The 15,158-nt window shown below is 42.8% G+C and overlaps 1 protein-coding gene and 1 pseudogene across 2 annotated transcripts in view; both read right to left on the bottom strand.

The window, feature by feature from the left end:
- LOC143649160 (uncharacterized) overlaps positions 1 to 5,026 on the bottom strand; it is a 31,700-nt gene extending 26,674 nt beyond the window's left edge. Inside the window, exon 1 of the mRNA XM_077119363.1 lies at positions 4,820 to 5,026. Coding sequence (XP_076975478.1) covers positions 4,820 to 5,026 — 207 coding nt within the window. The remainder of the gene's footprint in view (positions 1 to 4,819) is intronic.
- A 259-nt stretch (positions 5,027 to 5,285) lies between these two features.
- LOC143649159 (insulin receptor pseudogene) lies at positions 5,286 to 7,537 on the bottom strand (annotated as a pseudogene). The gene is made up of 2 exons (XR_013158931.1): positions 7,417 to 7,537; positions 5,286 to 5,665 (listed from the first exon to the last, which is right to left on the bottom strand). The product of XR_013158931.1 is annotated as an insulin receptor pseudogene (transcript).
- Between the last annotated feature and the right edge of the window lie 7,621 nt (positions 7,538 to 15,158).

Raw genomic sequence — 15,158 nt, 5'->3', positions numbered from 1 at the left:
CGAAGTGGAGGGAAAACTACCTAATTCATTCTATGAAGCCAACATCACCCTCATACCAAAACCAGGCAAAGATATTACAAAAAAAGAAAACTACAGACCAATCTCTCTAATGAATACAGATGCAAAAATCCTCAATAAAATTCTAGCAAATCGTATCCAACAACACATTAAAAGAATTATACATCATGACCAAGTAGGATTCATCCCAGGTATGCAAGGATGGTTCAACATAAGAAAATCAATTAATGTAATACACCATATCAACAAATCAAAGCAGAAAAATCACATGATCATCTCAATTGATGCAGAGAAGGCATTCGACAAGATTCAACATCCTTTCCTGTTGAAAACACTTCAAAAGATAGGAATACAAGGGAACTTCCTTAAAATGATAGAGGGAATATATGAAAAACCCACAGCTAATATCATCCTCAATGGGGAAAAATTGAAAACTTTCCCCCTAAGATCAGGAACAAGACAAGGATGTCCACTATCACCACTATTATTCAACATTGTGTTGGAAGTTCTAGCCAGAGCAATTAGGCAAGAAAAAGAAATACAAGGCATCAAAATTGGAAAGGAAGAAGTAAAACTATCACTGTTTGCAGACGATATGATACTATACGTCGAAAACCCGGAAAAATCCACAACAAAACTACTAGAGCTAATAAATGAGTACAGCAAAGTAGCAGGTTACAAGATCAACATTCAAAAATCTGTAGCATTTCTATACACTAGTAATGAACAAGCTGAGGGGGAAATCAAGAAACGAATCCCATTTACAATTGCAACTAAAAGAATAAAATACCTAGGAATAAATTTAACTAAAGAGACAAAAAAACTATATAAAGAAAACTACAAAAAACTGCTAAAAGAAATCACAGAAGACCTAAATAGATGGAAGGGCATACCGTGTTCATGGATTGGAAGACTAAATATAGTTAAGATGTCAATCCTACCTAAATTGATTTACAGATTCAATGCAATACCAATCAAAATCCCAACAACTTATTTTTCAGAAATAGAAAAACCAATAAGCAAATTTATCTGGAAGGGCAGGGTGCCCCGAATTGCTAAAAACATCTTGAGGAAAAAAAACGAAGCTGGAGGTCTCGCGCTGCCTGACTTTAAGGCATATTATGAAGCCACAGTGGTCAAAACAGCATGGTATTGGCATAAAGATAGATATATCGACCAATGGAATCGAATAGAGTGCTCAGATATAGACCCTCTCATCTATGGACATTTGATCTTTGATAAGGTAGTCAAGCCAACTCACCTGGGACAGAGCAGTCTCTTCAATAAATGGTGCCTAGAGAACTGGATATCCATATGCAAAAGAATGAAAGAAGACCCATCTCTCACACCCTATACAAAAGTTAACTCAAAATGGATCAAAGATCTAAACATTAGGTCTAAGACCATAAAACAGTTAGAGGAAAATGTTGGGAGATATCTTATGGATCTTACAACTGGAGGCGGTTTTATGGACCTTAAACCTAAAGCAAGAGCACTGAAGAAGGAAATAAATAAATGGGAACTCCTCAAACTTAAACACTTTTGTGCATCAAAGAACTTCATCAAGAAAGTAGAAAGACAGCCTTCACAATGGGAGACAATATTTGGAAATGATATATCAGATAAAGGTCTAGTATCCAGAATTTATAAAGAGATTGTTCATCTCAACAACAAAAAGACAGCCAATCCAATTACAAAATGGGAAAAAGACTTGAACAGACACCTCTCAGAAGAGGAAATATAAATGGCCAAAAGGCACATGAAGAGATGCTCAATGTCCCTGGCCATTAGAGAAATGCAAATCAAAACCACAATGAGATATCATCTCACACCCACCAGAATGGCCATTATCAACAAAACAGAAAATGACAAGTGCTGGAGAGGATGCGGAGAAAGAGGCACACTTATCCACTGTTGGTGGGAATGTCAAAGGGTGCAACCACTGTGGAAGGCAGTTTGGCGGTTCCTCAAAAAGCTGAATATAGAATTGCCATACGACCCAGCAATACCATTGCTAGGTATCTACTCAGAGGACTTAAGGGCAAAGACACAAACGGACATTTGCACACCAATGTTTATAGCAGCATTATTCACAATTTCAAAGAGATGGAAACAGCCAAAATGTCCATCAACAGACGAATGGCTAAACAAACTGTGGTATATACATACGATGGAATATTATGCAGCTTTAAGACAGAATAAACTTATGAAGCATGTAATAACATGGATGGACCTAGAGAACATTATGCTGAGTGAGACTAGCCAAAAACTAAAGGACAAATATTGTATGGTCCCACTGATGTGAACCGACATTAGAGAATAAACTTGGAATATGTCATTGGTAACAGAGACCATCAGGAGATAGAAATAGGGTAAGACAATGGGTAATTGGAGCTGAAGGGATACAGACTGTGCAACAAGATTGGATACAAAAACTCAGAAATAGACAGCAGAATACTACCTAATTGTAATGTAATCATGTTAAAACACTGAATGAAGCTGCATCTGAGGTATAGTTTTTTTTTATTTATTTTTTTATTTTTTCTCTCTATTATCGTTTTATTTCTTTTTCTGTTGTCTTTCTATTTCTTTTTCTAAATCGATGCAAATGTACTAAGAAATGATGAATATGCATCTATGTGATGATATTAAGAATTACTGATTGTATATGTAGAATGGAATGATTTCTAAATGTTGTGTTAGTTAATTTTTTTAATTAATAAAAAAAATCCCATTTCATAAAGGTAGAATTATCCCTATTCAATACTGTATTTTTGAAATTGTAATCAGCTCATCTCCCTGGATGATGTGATTTAGTCAAGAGTGGTTGTTAAACTGGATTAGCTGACAACATGTCTCCACCCATTTGGGTGGGTCTTGATTGGTTTACTGGAGTCCTATAAAAGAGGAAACATTTTGGAGAATGGGAGATTCAGAGAGAGCAGAGCAGAACAACATAGCCACGAGCAGAGTCCACCAGCCAGTGACCTCTGGAGATGAAAAGGGAGCTTCATGGAATAGGAAGCCAGGAGAAGAAGCTAGCAGGTGACACTGTGTTCACCATGTGCCTTCTCACTTGAGAGAGAAACCCTGAACTTCATCGGCCTTCTTGAACCAAGGTATCTTTCCCTGGATGCCTTTGATTGGACATTTCTATAGACTTGTTTTAATTGGGACATTTTCTCAGTCTTATAATTGTAAACTAGCAACTTATTAAATTCCTCTTTTTAAAAGCCAAAAAAAAAAAAAAAATCAAAGGCCAAAATCTGTAATATGTAACTGCCTCTTACAAATTAATCAGAAGGTAAATATTCAACTAAAAAATGAAACTTGACACAAGGAAACAGCTCAATGAAGAATTTGAAAAAAACCAGTATATACTAAAGAACGCATTAGTGATAAAAGCGCAAGTTAAGGCCACAGCGTGGTCTGTCTCTTTAACTTATTGAATTTCAGAGAAGATAAAGGAATGATTACAAGTACATTACAAGTAACGTCAAAAGACACTGTAGACACTCCCCTCTGTGGTTTATGGTTATGGTAGATCTTTGATGGAGGGCAGGTAAACTTTTCTAAATGTAAAACGTACTCACAGGTAGATTTGTGAGTTTCTTACATAGCTATTCATTTCAATGTTGATTTAGATTAGCAAAAATATCGGAAGGCTACATTCAAAATAAGAGGAAAATTGTTATATAAGTTTTACTGAGATGGAATGCTATTAAATAATATTCAAAAGAGGGGTCTTTTAAAAAGTGTTTTAACACATGAGGGCATTTAAATACATATTTACATTTTTTCAATTTAATTGTTTAGGTAAATTTAGAGGTATCATACAGCCGGATTCCAATTGTATAGGTTATACATGTTTAAAGTAATATACAGTATATACTATATCTATATGTAAATATGCCTTATTTATTAATCAAAACATACTGAAAATAAGAAACCAAATATTTATCATTTATATTAAACTTAATGATGTGATTATAGATAAATTTATTTCTTTTTGTTTCATATATCTTAAATTACCTATATTGTTTCATATATCATAAAATACATTGCGTGTAAAAGATAAATCTTTAAATGCATTTCAGTCTAATTTTTTTTTTTTTTTTTTTTTTTAAAGGAAAGACAGAGAGAAGGAAGGAAGGATAGAAGGAAGGAAGGAAGGAAGAAAGGGAAACATCTTTAAACATTTTCTTGTATTTTGTTTTTCCGTTTTTTGTTACATGGGCTGGGGCCGGGAATCGAACCGAGGTCCTCCGGCATAGCAGGCAAGCACTTTGCCCGCTAAGCCACCGCGGCCCGCCCTCAGTCTAATTTTAACCACAAACTGTCACATAATATCACTAGCATGGATTTATCTTTTCTTTGTATAAGGAAAATCTGAACCCATAATATATTCTTAACTGGCAACTTTAAAAAGTAAAGCATTTTATAATTGAAATACTTGTAAAAATTTGAAAACAAGATGTCCTGAGTTAAATAACACAGATCTGCAAAGCTGAATGTGCTCATTTGGAGCTCAGTTTTTCTGCTTGAAATGCAAAAACAACTTCCTAAAACATTATTGTTTGGATGGCTTGTGATAAGATGACCCATCAATCTCAATTGGAAACCTACCCCCCTGTTTTTCCCTTGGTGTAAAGGTTTTAAAAATTCTGGCATAGATGCCACTGCCAGCCTTACACCGACAAATTCATTCCAAATGTCCCCTGAGAGGCATAAACCCTATACAAGAAACCATCTTCCCCTTGTCGCTTTCGTGTGCTTCAGAAATAGGCGTGGGAACACGCACATCGCCCTGTCCGCTCTCCACGAGAGAATGAATGGGCTGGACCAGCCACTGGCTGCGAGCGCCGTTCGACCACTGGGACCAGTTCCCTGGCGCTGACACCGGCTGGTAGCAGCATCGCGGCTCTATCCAGCACAGGGCGCTGCTTTTCACCCTTGTCTTTCTGGTATCACAGGAATGCCTTTCCGTGGGTGTGTCCGTAGGTCCCATACTCCTGCCTCCCAGCCCCAAGTTCAAGGCCGAGACCTGTAGGCTGAGGCCCAGGAAACCGCCGCAAACCCTCCATCCCCAGCCCACCTTTCTGGCAATGGCTGTGCGTCCAACAGCGCTCAACGAACTGCCTGTTGATCACCGCGGCCCGGCAGTTGGTCTCTCCCCTCACGGAACCCGGGCAGATGTCGTCGCATTCCTCGTTGTCGTCTTTGTTCAGCACGATGTAATTATCCTACACGGAATCCAGGATCCGCGACTAGTCGATGGTGGCCAGGTAGCAGAGCTCGTTGTTCTTCTCGATGCAGACGGAGCCCCGCGTGATGTTCATCAGATTACAGAGCCCGAGCTCCTTGAGATAGACCATCTCGAAGATGACCAGCACGTAGTTAGAGAAGAGGCGTGAGCCCCGGATGACGGTGAGGTTGGGGAACGGGTCCTTCAGGCTCTCGAGCCCATACACCAGAAACAGCAGCAGGTAATCGGTGATCATGATGAGTTTGGGGAAACTGAGGTCTTGGAAATCCTCAGGTCTCGTTTTGAACATCAGCAGGTTCTGCAGATGTCCCTCGATGACCGAGCAGTTCTCCAGCTCGTGGAGCCGAGTGAGATTGTTGCGAATGTCCATGCCTGGTCAGACTAGAAGGTGAAAAGAAGGGGGGAGGTAAGACGGGTGAGCCAACGTGCCATTTCTGGATTATACAAATCAGCAACAGGGACCCCACGCCCAGAAGGAACACACGTGGCTTAATGCTTTGCATTCAACATGGTGACCGTCTCATGGGTCAACTTAAGGAGGCCACAGCACCCCGTGTATTCAACCAAACACCAATCCAGGTGTTGTTGTGAAGGTATTTTGCAGATGTGGCTAACATCTACCAGGAGCTGACCTTAAGAAGACCATCCTTGAAAATGGGGATGGGTCTCATCCAATCAGCTGGTGGCCTTATGAGCAAGGACTGTGGATTGCCAGAAATGAAGAATTTCTGCCCATGACGGCTCCATCAGCTCTGGCTCAAACTTCCAGCCTGCCTGACGGATTTCAGACTCCAACTGTATCATCAACTCCCACCTGGGTTTCCTAGGGATTTCAGATTTGCCAGTCCTCACATTCCTGTGAGCCAATTCCTTCAAATACCTCTCTTTATATATATCTATATAGAGATTGATGGACATGGATATTTTGTACTATTGGTTCTATTTCTCTGGAGAAGCTGAATGGTACAGATTTTGATGCCAACAGCAAGGGTGCTATCATAACAAATGCCTAAAAGCCCACAGTCAAGTATCTTTAAAATTAGGGGAATAGCCAACCGAAACCAATCCTGCCAACCTAGGGCATTATATGACTCCACAGAGGTTCCATGCACTAGGGTAACCTTCCAGAAACCTACAACCTCCAGATGGGTCCCTGGACCAGATAAATCCTGCAATACAGAGGGCCCAGCCTCCCCAGAATCTCAGGTAGCTCCATCCCCCTATCCCATATTATCGACAGCCCCTTCCAACATGAAAAAGTTAGAATAGCCATAGCCCAACTACCCTAAAGAGTGGGACAGAAAGATCAAAGACGATGGTGGAGTTGGACGAAGAAGATAGGATTTAGCAAATGAGTATAACTGCTCAATCATTATATTGATATTTCTTTTAGTCTCCAGTATCTTAGAGCAGCTAGAAATAAAAAACTAAAATTGTGGAATTGTAACACATACCAAACTCTGAAATCTGTTCTACAACTGATTGGTGCAACATGCTTTGAAATTTATTGCTTTTTAGTATATATGTCATTTTTCACAAAAAAGAAAAATACACATTTCTTCAGTCTCCAATGTTCTGGAGCAGCTAGAAGGAAAAATCTGAAATAGTGGAATGAGAACCCATAATAAACTTTGAAATCTCTTCTTATCTACTTATTGTCGTGTTCTTTGAAAATCATTGCTTCTTTTTTCTTTTCTTTGTATTAACAATAAAAAGTGTTTAAAAAGGGTGGTGCCACTGTGGCTTAGTGGCAGAGTTCTCACCTGCCATGCTGGAGACCTGGGCTCAGTTTCCAGAACCTGCCCGTGCCAAAAAAAAAAAGCATTTTAAAAAAATTAAAGGAATGGGTAGAAACTGGAAGAATTTGGAGGCACCTGATAGAAAAAGCTGAAAGTGCCCAAAAGAGATGGCTGGCGCTAAAGGTAATTCTTCTGTGATGCCCTAGAAGGAAACTAATTCCACTGTTTTGGAATCCTTAAATATTTTTGAACAAGGGGCCCCACGATTTCATTTTGCATGGGAGCCCACAAATTCTGCAGCCTATCCTGATGAGTGGCATTCAGTGCAAAGTTCCCGTCTTTTGCCTAAGCAATTACTTCCAAACGACAAAGAAAATATTCCTCTGGCAGTACCTGCTTGGAGCCTTAAAATAATCATGTGTCATCCGATGCAATTGAGACAATGGGATTTCAGAGCGGTTGAGTAACACAGCAGGTGCAGGAGGAGAAAGGGGAGATGTCCTGGATACGTCAATGGGAACAATCTTCAGGAAATGATCTGGGGGGCATAAAGGTGCCAGCATCAGAAATGGAGCAAGGAGAGCTTAATTTATTTGTTTTGTCAATTTTCCCCACAGCGTAATCACCTTTCACCTGGCTGTGGCATGGGCTTCCCAGCCAGCACAAACACCCCCCACGCCCCATTCTCCTGTAGGTGGGCACTGTGCAGCTCCAACACCCTCTGGGCTCCCTGCACCCTGCACTGCCCACCCACGGCCCACAGGCTTCTCCCCCGCCCCTCAGCCCTACGTGGACACCACAGCTGAACAAGCCTGCCCCCCACCCTCGTACAACACTAAGGCTCCATATCATCCTCTGAAACCTGAACTATGTTCGAGGAGGGGAAAGAAAACAAGCTAACATGACAGGCACTTAAGTGGTCCCGAAACACAGTTAATGTCACCTATTCTGGTGTTTATTCCCCAAAACACATCACACTCATCTCGGGGAGCTGTGCCTTCATTTGCCTGGACCGACCAGGAGACAGCAAATGTTCTCTGTAAAAGCCCAGGCACTACATATTTTCAGCTTTGCAGGCCATACAGTCTCTTGTCATGCAATTTGTAAATGAATGGGTCTGGCTGTGTTCCAATAAAACTTTACTGACAAAACAAGCAGTGGGCCAGATTTTTAATCTGTGGGTTGCAGTTGACAACCCCTGCCCTGGTCAACTGCTGTTCAACAGAGTATTCTGCAAGAAATGTTCTGGATCTGCACTGTTTATTACTCTAGCCACTAGCCCTTTATGCCTCTTGAGCACTTAAAATGTGGCTAGTGAGACTGAGGAACTGGATATTTACTTTTATTTAATATTAATTTATTTCAATATAAATACACACATGTGGCTAAGAGCTTCTGGATTGAACAGGGCAGCCCTAGCCCCTTTGGCTGGGAAAGCCCTTTATACCCAGCCCATCCCTCAATCCAGTTCAAATGCCACCACCTCCAGGCAGCCCTCCCTGATTTCCTCTCCTCTGTACACCTATTTTGGTCTTTCCCTTCTCCTTGAACCCCACATTCCAGTTAATATTTGTTAGTCACAGTCTTTAGACAACTCCCCTACACCAAAACGACACGTGTGCACGTACACAGAGCCTTCAGCACAGGACCTGGAAGATAAGACTCAGCACACAATCCCTACTTGTTTTATTCCAAGGCACTCAGCCTGCCCCCAATATTTTCAAGGCAAACAGACTGTTCTATCGAATAACATATCTTTGAGGCAAACAAACTGTTCTAACAAACAATGGTAAATCTTTAAAAACCCAACCTAAGAGTAACTAGCAAAAACAGTACAAATTAGAAAGAAAGAAAAAAACAGCAAAACAAACAATTGAGAGAAAGAAAACAGCAGGGTTCCTGAATCACATTCTGTACAGAATGGATTAAACTAAATCAAGGAAAAGGACGTGTGTGCATTCACCGGGAAGTTGTAGGAAAGCCCCAGTGCCCAGCTCATGACAAACCACAACCACCCCTCACCACTCACTAGCCTCGGGTCTGCACCGAGCAGGGGCACAGAGGGCGCCAAGTCCAGGCCGGAAGCAGCTTTGGGAGGATGCCAGGTCCAAACGCACACACTCGGCCACCTGGGAGCCCAGCCTAGGCACCCAGCCCCAGTAATGTCATCAGCATCTGCTTACAGAGGTCTCGACATTGATGTCTGCCAATACCCCCAGCCTACCCTACAGGTGAGAAAACTGCAAGCCTTCTGCCTAAGGACAAAGCACACCAGGGGGGCAGGTAGGGTTGCCAGATGTAAATTATAAACAAATACAGAACACCCAGTTAAATTTGAATTTCAGATACACAACAATTTGTTTTAGGATAAGTCTGTCCATGCGATCTTTGGGACATACTTATCCTAAAAATGATGCATTGGTTACCTGAAATTCAAATTTAACTGGCATTCTGTAGTTGACCTGACAAAGCAGGAGCAAAGCTTAGGCTCAGCCACAGCTCTGGGTTTCCCAAACCTGGACCTTGTACTCTATATTTCAAACACATACACACACACACAAAAACATCCATAAAATCACAGAGGCACCATGAACACCTGCCTGCCACACTCCCCGGGCAGAGGCAGGACCAAAATCAGATGTGGATGGGCACTCAAAGATTAAACGCCTGGTGGCATCAGAGAGATGCACACTTAACCCACAATGAGATTCCACTTCACATTCACGAAGGCAGAATAATCCCTTTTCAATACTGTATGTTTGAAACTGTAATCAGATCATCTCCCTGGAGATGTGACTTAGTCAAGAGTGGTTGTTAAGCTGGATTAGGTGATATGTCTCCACCCATTTGGGTGGGTCTTGAATCAAATTTCTGAAGTCCTATAAAAGAGGAAACATTTCGGAGAATGGGAGATTCAGAGAGAGCAGAGCAGAACAACATAGCCACGAGAAGCAGAGTCCACCAGCCAGCGACCTTTGGAGATGAAGAAGGAAAATGCCTCCCGGGGAGCTTCAAGAAACAGGGAGCCAGGAGAGAAAGCTAGCAGATGATGCCAACTTCGCCATGTGCCGTTCTCACTTGAGAGAGAAACCCTGAACTTCATCGGCCTTCTTGAACCAAGGTATCTTTCCCTGGATGCCTTTGATTGGACATTTCTATAGACTTGTTTTAATTGGGACATTTTCTTGGCCTTAGAACTGTAAACTAGCAACTTATTAAATTCCCCTTTTTAAAAGCCATTCCATTTCTGGTATATCGCCTTCTGGCAGCTAGCAAACTAGAACAACCACTATGTCACCATTTTAATATCTTCCTTCATGCAAGAGTATAGCTGATGAACGGGCTGTGAGGATGGTTCAGTGATAGAATTCTCACCTGCATTGCGGGAGACCCAGATTCGATTCCCAGCCCATGAACTTCCTCCTCCTACCAAAAAAAAAAAAAAAAAAAAATATTCCACAAATGGTGCTGCAATAATGGGATACTCACATGGAAAAAGAATGAAATGTGACCTCCACCATACAAAATATATATATATATACACATATACGCACACACACCTAAATGAAAAGGCTGGTGAATACAACTTTAAAAAGGAGACAGTGGAATAGGTTTCAGGGAGTGACAATCTAAGGAAAGCTGGTTAAAGAGAATATCATTGGTTTGCTGGTTCAGCAAATATCCACTGGGCACATCTTCCATGCCAAATGCTGTTCCAGGCTGGAAATATTATAGGGATTAGAACCAGCGAAATCTCATAGTCCAAGCAGATGCAAACTACCAACTCAATTTAAAATACAGCTGAGAAAGAAGTCACCAAAGACCCTCAGGAGCTAAAAGAGAGAATATAAATGAGCTATCAGTCCAGTTCAGGATAATCAAGGAGGACTTCCCTGAGGAGGTGATATCACGATTAAACACTGCAATTAAGAATCATCGAAGGCAGGCAATGGTGGCACAGTGGCAGAGTTCTCGCCTGCAATGCTGGAGACCCCGGTTCGATTCCTGGTGCCTGCCCATGCCAAAAAAAAAAAGAAAGAAAGAATCATTCAGTTCTGCCTAGTTCATTTTAAGGTCAAGAGTGTTGGCAAATGATAGCTTATTTCTATGGATGACCCACAAACGTAGGGTCTAAAGCAGCAGCATCCAATAAAAATATAATGCAAGCCACATAGGAAATTTAATTTTTCTTTAAAAAGGTGAAAAAAACAGGTAAAATTAAACTTATTTTATTTAGCCCAATGTATTCAAAAATATTACCATTTCAACATGCAATCAACATTTTTAAAGTATTAATCAGATAGTCTACAGAATTTCTTTCATGCTAAGGCTTTAAAATGCACTGTAGATTTTACATGTGTAGTACATCTCAATTCAGCTGCTAAATTTCCACTGTGAATAATTCATCTGTGTTTAGATCTCATAAAATGGATAGCCAAAAATGCAGATCTGCATACCCAAAGTTGTTCCAAACATACTATAAGCTTTCCTAATAACCAAATTGACCATCAGTTATTTTAATTAAAATTTAAAAATTACATTTTAATTTAAATGGAAGTTAAATAAAATTAGAAATGGAATTCTTCTGTCTCACCGCCCACCTTTCAAATGTCCAGTGGCCACATGGGGCTAGTAGCTGATGGATTACCCAGCAAAGAAGGCAGAAAGTTCTACCTGACAGTGCAAAGTCTTCCCCCCTCAACCAGAGGAATCTAAGAATTTTCCAGAAGGAAAGACAGACAGGAGAGCCCTCTTGGTTTTCTCTCACCATGGAAGTAGCAGAAGAGCAGGGCAAAGGTTCTAGCAGATTTTTTAAATCCTTTACAGGGCTAAGATTTCCTGTACTCTCTTCTGTCAATCACGAATGCCCCTGTTCCTTAGCTGCAGCGTTCCTAAAATACTTCCTACTGAAATTTCCTGGAGCCCCCACGTTCCTCTCTGCATTCTTTCCAGCCTTAAAACCACTTCCTGCTAAATTCAGTGGTCCTGCCCCAAAAAGCTCCCAGCTCAGGTGTCGGGACACCACCCATGCCAGCTTCAGAAAACACTAGAAACCCGAGAGAGCTGGGCTCTCACCCCAGCTCTAGCCCCTGAATGCAGTGCAATCCTGGGTCACATCCTCAGCCTCTGCATGCCTCAGTTTCCTCACCTGGAAATGATGGGAGCCTGATAAAAGCTATGGAGAACAGATGAGAACTGGTGGCTGTCTATGTACATATAAGTTCTCCTGTCCGAACTACATGGAACCGATTCCCACACTTAGCACCTTCAGAAATGAGAGTCTGGGCATTGGGATCTCAGACACCCCTAAAATTCTCTGCCTACCCCAAGGACTGTCTCTCAATGCTGCCTTCCAGAAAGGAGAACAAAAGGAGATTTGGGGAATGGCAGCATTGGAAGATCTAGATTCTAATGCAGATTCTGTACCCAGCAGGATAGAAAGACAGACACTTGCTGGGCACCCCTGTACGCCAGGCATCTCACTGGGCTTGAGGGAACAGCAAATAAATAAGATTGTGGCAGCCCAGCAAGTAGGGAGCTATAATCTGCTGTCAGAGTTTAGACAAAGTAATGAAGCAATTAACTGCACAGTCTTGAGGCCACACAGCAAGGGTGCAAATTTCAAGTTTGCCATTTGGCAGCTGTGTGAGTTCGGGCAAATTACTTAACCTCTCTGGGCTTTAATTTTCATGGAATCCCTGCTGAGTGGCAAGCTAGGGAAGGAGGGTGGAGGTAAAAATAATGGAAGGTGGGAAGGAAGAACACAGGAGACAGGGAAGAGAGAGGAGAAGGATGCAGAGAAAGTGGATGGGACAGCTCAGAGAAGGACTAAGAGCCAGAAGAAGCCCAGGAAACCTTCGCAGACTGTGAGGGAGTTGAAAGGATAAGTGATGAATCTGCCAGGGAGTGGGTGGCGGAGGGCAACTGCATAAACACAGATTCCTGTAGACCCAGCAATTCCTGTTTGGGAAAACCCACAGGTTTGCTCATGGCAGTGCAACTCAATGCAGCACTATCTAGGATTGCATGAGACTAGAAACAATGTAGCTATCCATCCACAGGGGAGCTCTCAAATCTATTCTGAGCCTTCTGTAAAGCATGGGTCCTCAAATGGGGATCTAGAACCAGAAATATCCACATCACCTGGGAACTTGCTAAAACTGAAGATTGTCAGGCCCTATCCCAGACCTACTCAATCAGACACTGCGGGGCGAAGAGAGGTGGGGGACAGCTATCTGTGTCTTAACAAGTCTCTGGGTGATGCACACCCAACCCCGAGAACCTGTGATAGACGCAGGGTTTGGTATAAACTTTCTATGCAGGGCCAGAGAGTAAATGTTTCCACTTTGGTGGGGAATCCGGGCTCTGTTGCAACTGCTCCCCTCTCTCCTAGCATGTAAAAGCCTCTACAGACAACCCATAAACATGTGGGCATCGCTACACAACAGTGAAACTTTGTTTTTGTGTTGGGAGGGGTGCACGGTCTGGGAATGAACTGGGTCTTCCACATGGAAGGGGAGCACTGAACCACCCCTGCACCTTAGTGAAACTTTCTTTAGAGGCACAGAAATTATAATTTTACATAATTTTCATGTAGCATGAAAGAACAACTTGAGCTTTTTTCAACTAACTACTTAAAAATGTAAATACCATTTCTAGCTCAGGGGCCCTAAGAACACTGGTTAAGTGGAGGAGGGGACTTTGTCCATAGTTTGCCACCCCCCCTGACATGATGGAATACTATGCAGCTGTAAAAAAGGAACATGGAAGCTCCTTATGCGTGGTCCGAAAAGACCTACCGGATATGCTGTTAATAGTAACTGGGCAAGGGGAGGACCAGGCAGCACACTATCATTTCAGTTAAAAATAAAAAGGGGGGAGGGAAATCAGACACACATATTGGCTTGTGTATTGCAAATGCTACTTCCTGGAAGGGTAATTCTCACCAGCCCACACACTGAAAATGATTCCATTCATGCAAGTCATCAGCATTTCCCTAGAACACGTCCACATCGGCCCCACCATCTTATGGGCACCGGGACAGACAAACTGAGTTTGTACTGAAAGAGAAGGAGACAGATTGGGATGAGGAAGAGATAAGGGGAAGGAAAGGAGCCTCTGTCCTGGTTCTGTTGGGAAAGAAGCAGGAGTCAGTGGAGGAAAAGGGAGAAGGAGGGTGGTTCAGACCCAGGAAGTGCATGCAACCATGCAAAGGTACTAAGAACAGGGAACCCCAAGGAACTGTGGACTCGGAAGGCCAGGAGAGGGAGGGGAGGTAGCCCAGGGCTGCAGCTAAGCTCAGGAGCCCAAAGAAGGGACTTACCTGGTAGCTGTGGAAGGACGAAAGAAGGAAAAGCAGAGAACTCCCCTTGGCAACAGAATGAAGAAGGTTCTAACAGGAATCATGCTGCAAGGCCTGCTAAGGCGTGGCTGAGGGGGAAAGGGTGAGGATTCAGGGGTCAGGTATATCCCAGGGCTAGGTGCAAAGAAGAAGAGGCAAGCTTTAAGGGCCACTGAGGAAGTAGCATCAACATGGCTTGGTACCCAGGGGAGGGAGAAGAGAGGGGAAGATGTGAGAGAGAGGCTCCTTCAACCCAGAGAAGCCTAAAAAAGGACCACTTAGGGTGGTGAGGACAGCAGGTTCAGTTTGGGACATGCTGGGTTTGTGGGGGCTGTAGGATGTTGCCAAATGCAGGCTGGATACAAATTCCAGTAGGAGTGGAAGGAGATACTCCGGGGGTGTTGCTTCGCTGGGTGCCGGAAAGATGTGGGTCTGCAAGCGGACAGGGAGACAGAGCTGGTGGAAGTAGTGACAATGTGTGACTTTATCAGGAAGGCAGGGAGACAACAAGAGAAAGGAGAGATCCAAGATGGCGTCTTAGTAAGGTACATGCGTCTTAGTTCCTCCGACTCCAAATCAACTAATAGGTGAACAGAAACAGTACAAAACAACTCCCGGGGCTACAGCAGGGAATGGACACACAGCGTAACCAAGTCTGGGCTGGCTAGTCTGACTGCGAAACTCAGCTGCGGTGAGTGAGATCCCCGAGCGGCGGGCGATTTCCCGAGCAGCCACAGCTGCGGCGGTCCGAGCTAATCCCTCCCTCCTTCCGGGGCTGGCTGAGAGACTCGGA

Source organism: Tamandua tetradactyla, chromosome 11 (genome assembly GCF_023851605.1).
Source record: "Tamandua tetradactyla isolate mTamTet1 chromosome 11, mTamTet1.pri, whole genome shotgun sequence".
NCBI classification, from domain to species: Eukaryota; Metazoa; Chordata; class Mammalia; order Pilosa; family Myrmecophagidae; genus Tamandua; species Tamandua tetradactyla.
The sequence above is the reverse complement of the archived record's forward strand: the minus strand, read 5'-3'. Positions and strand labels throughout refer to the sequence as shown.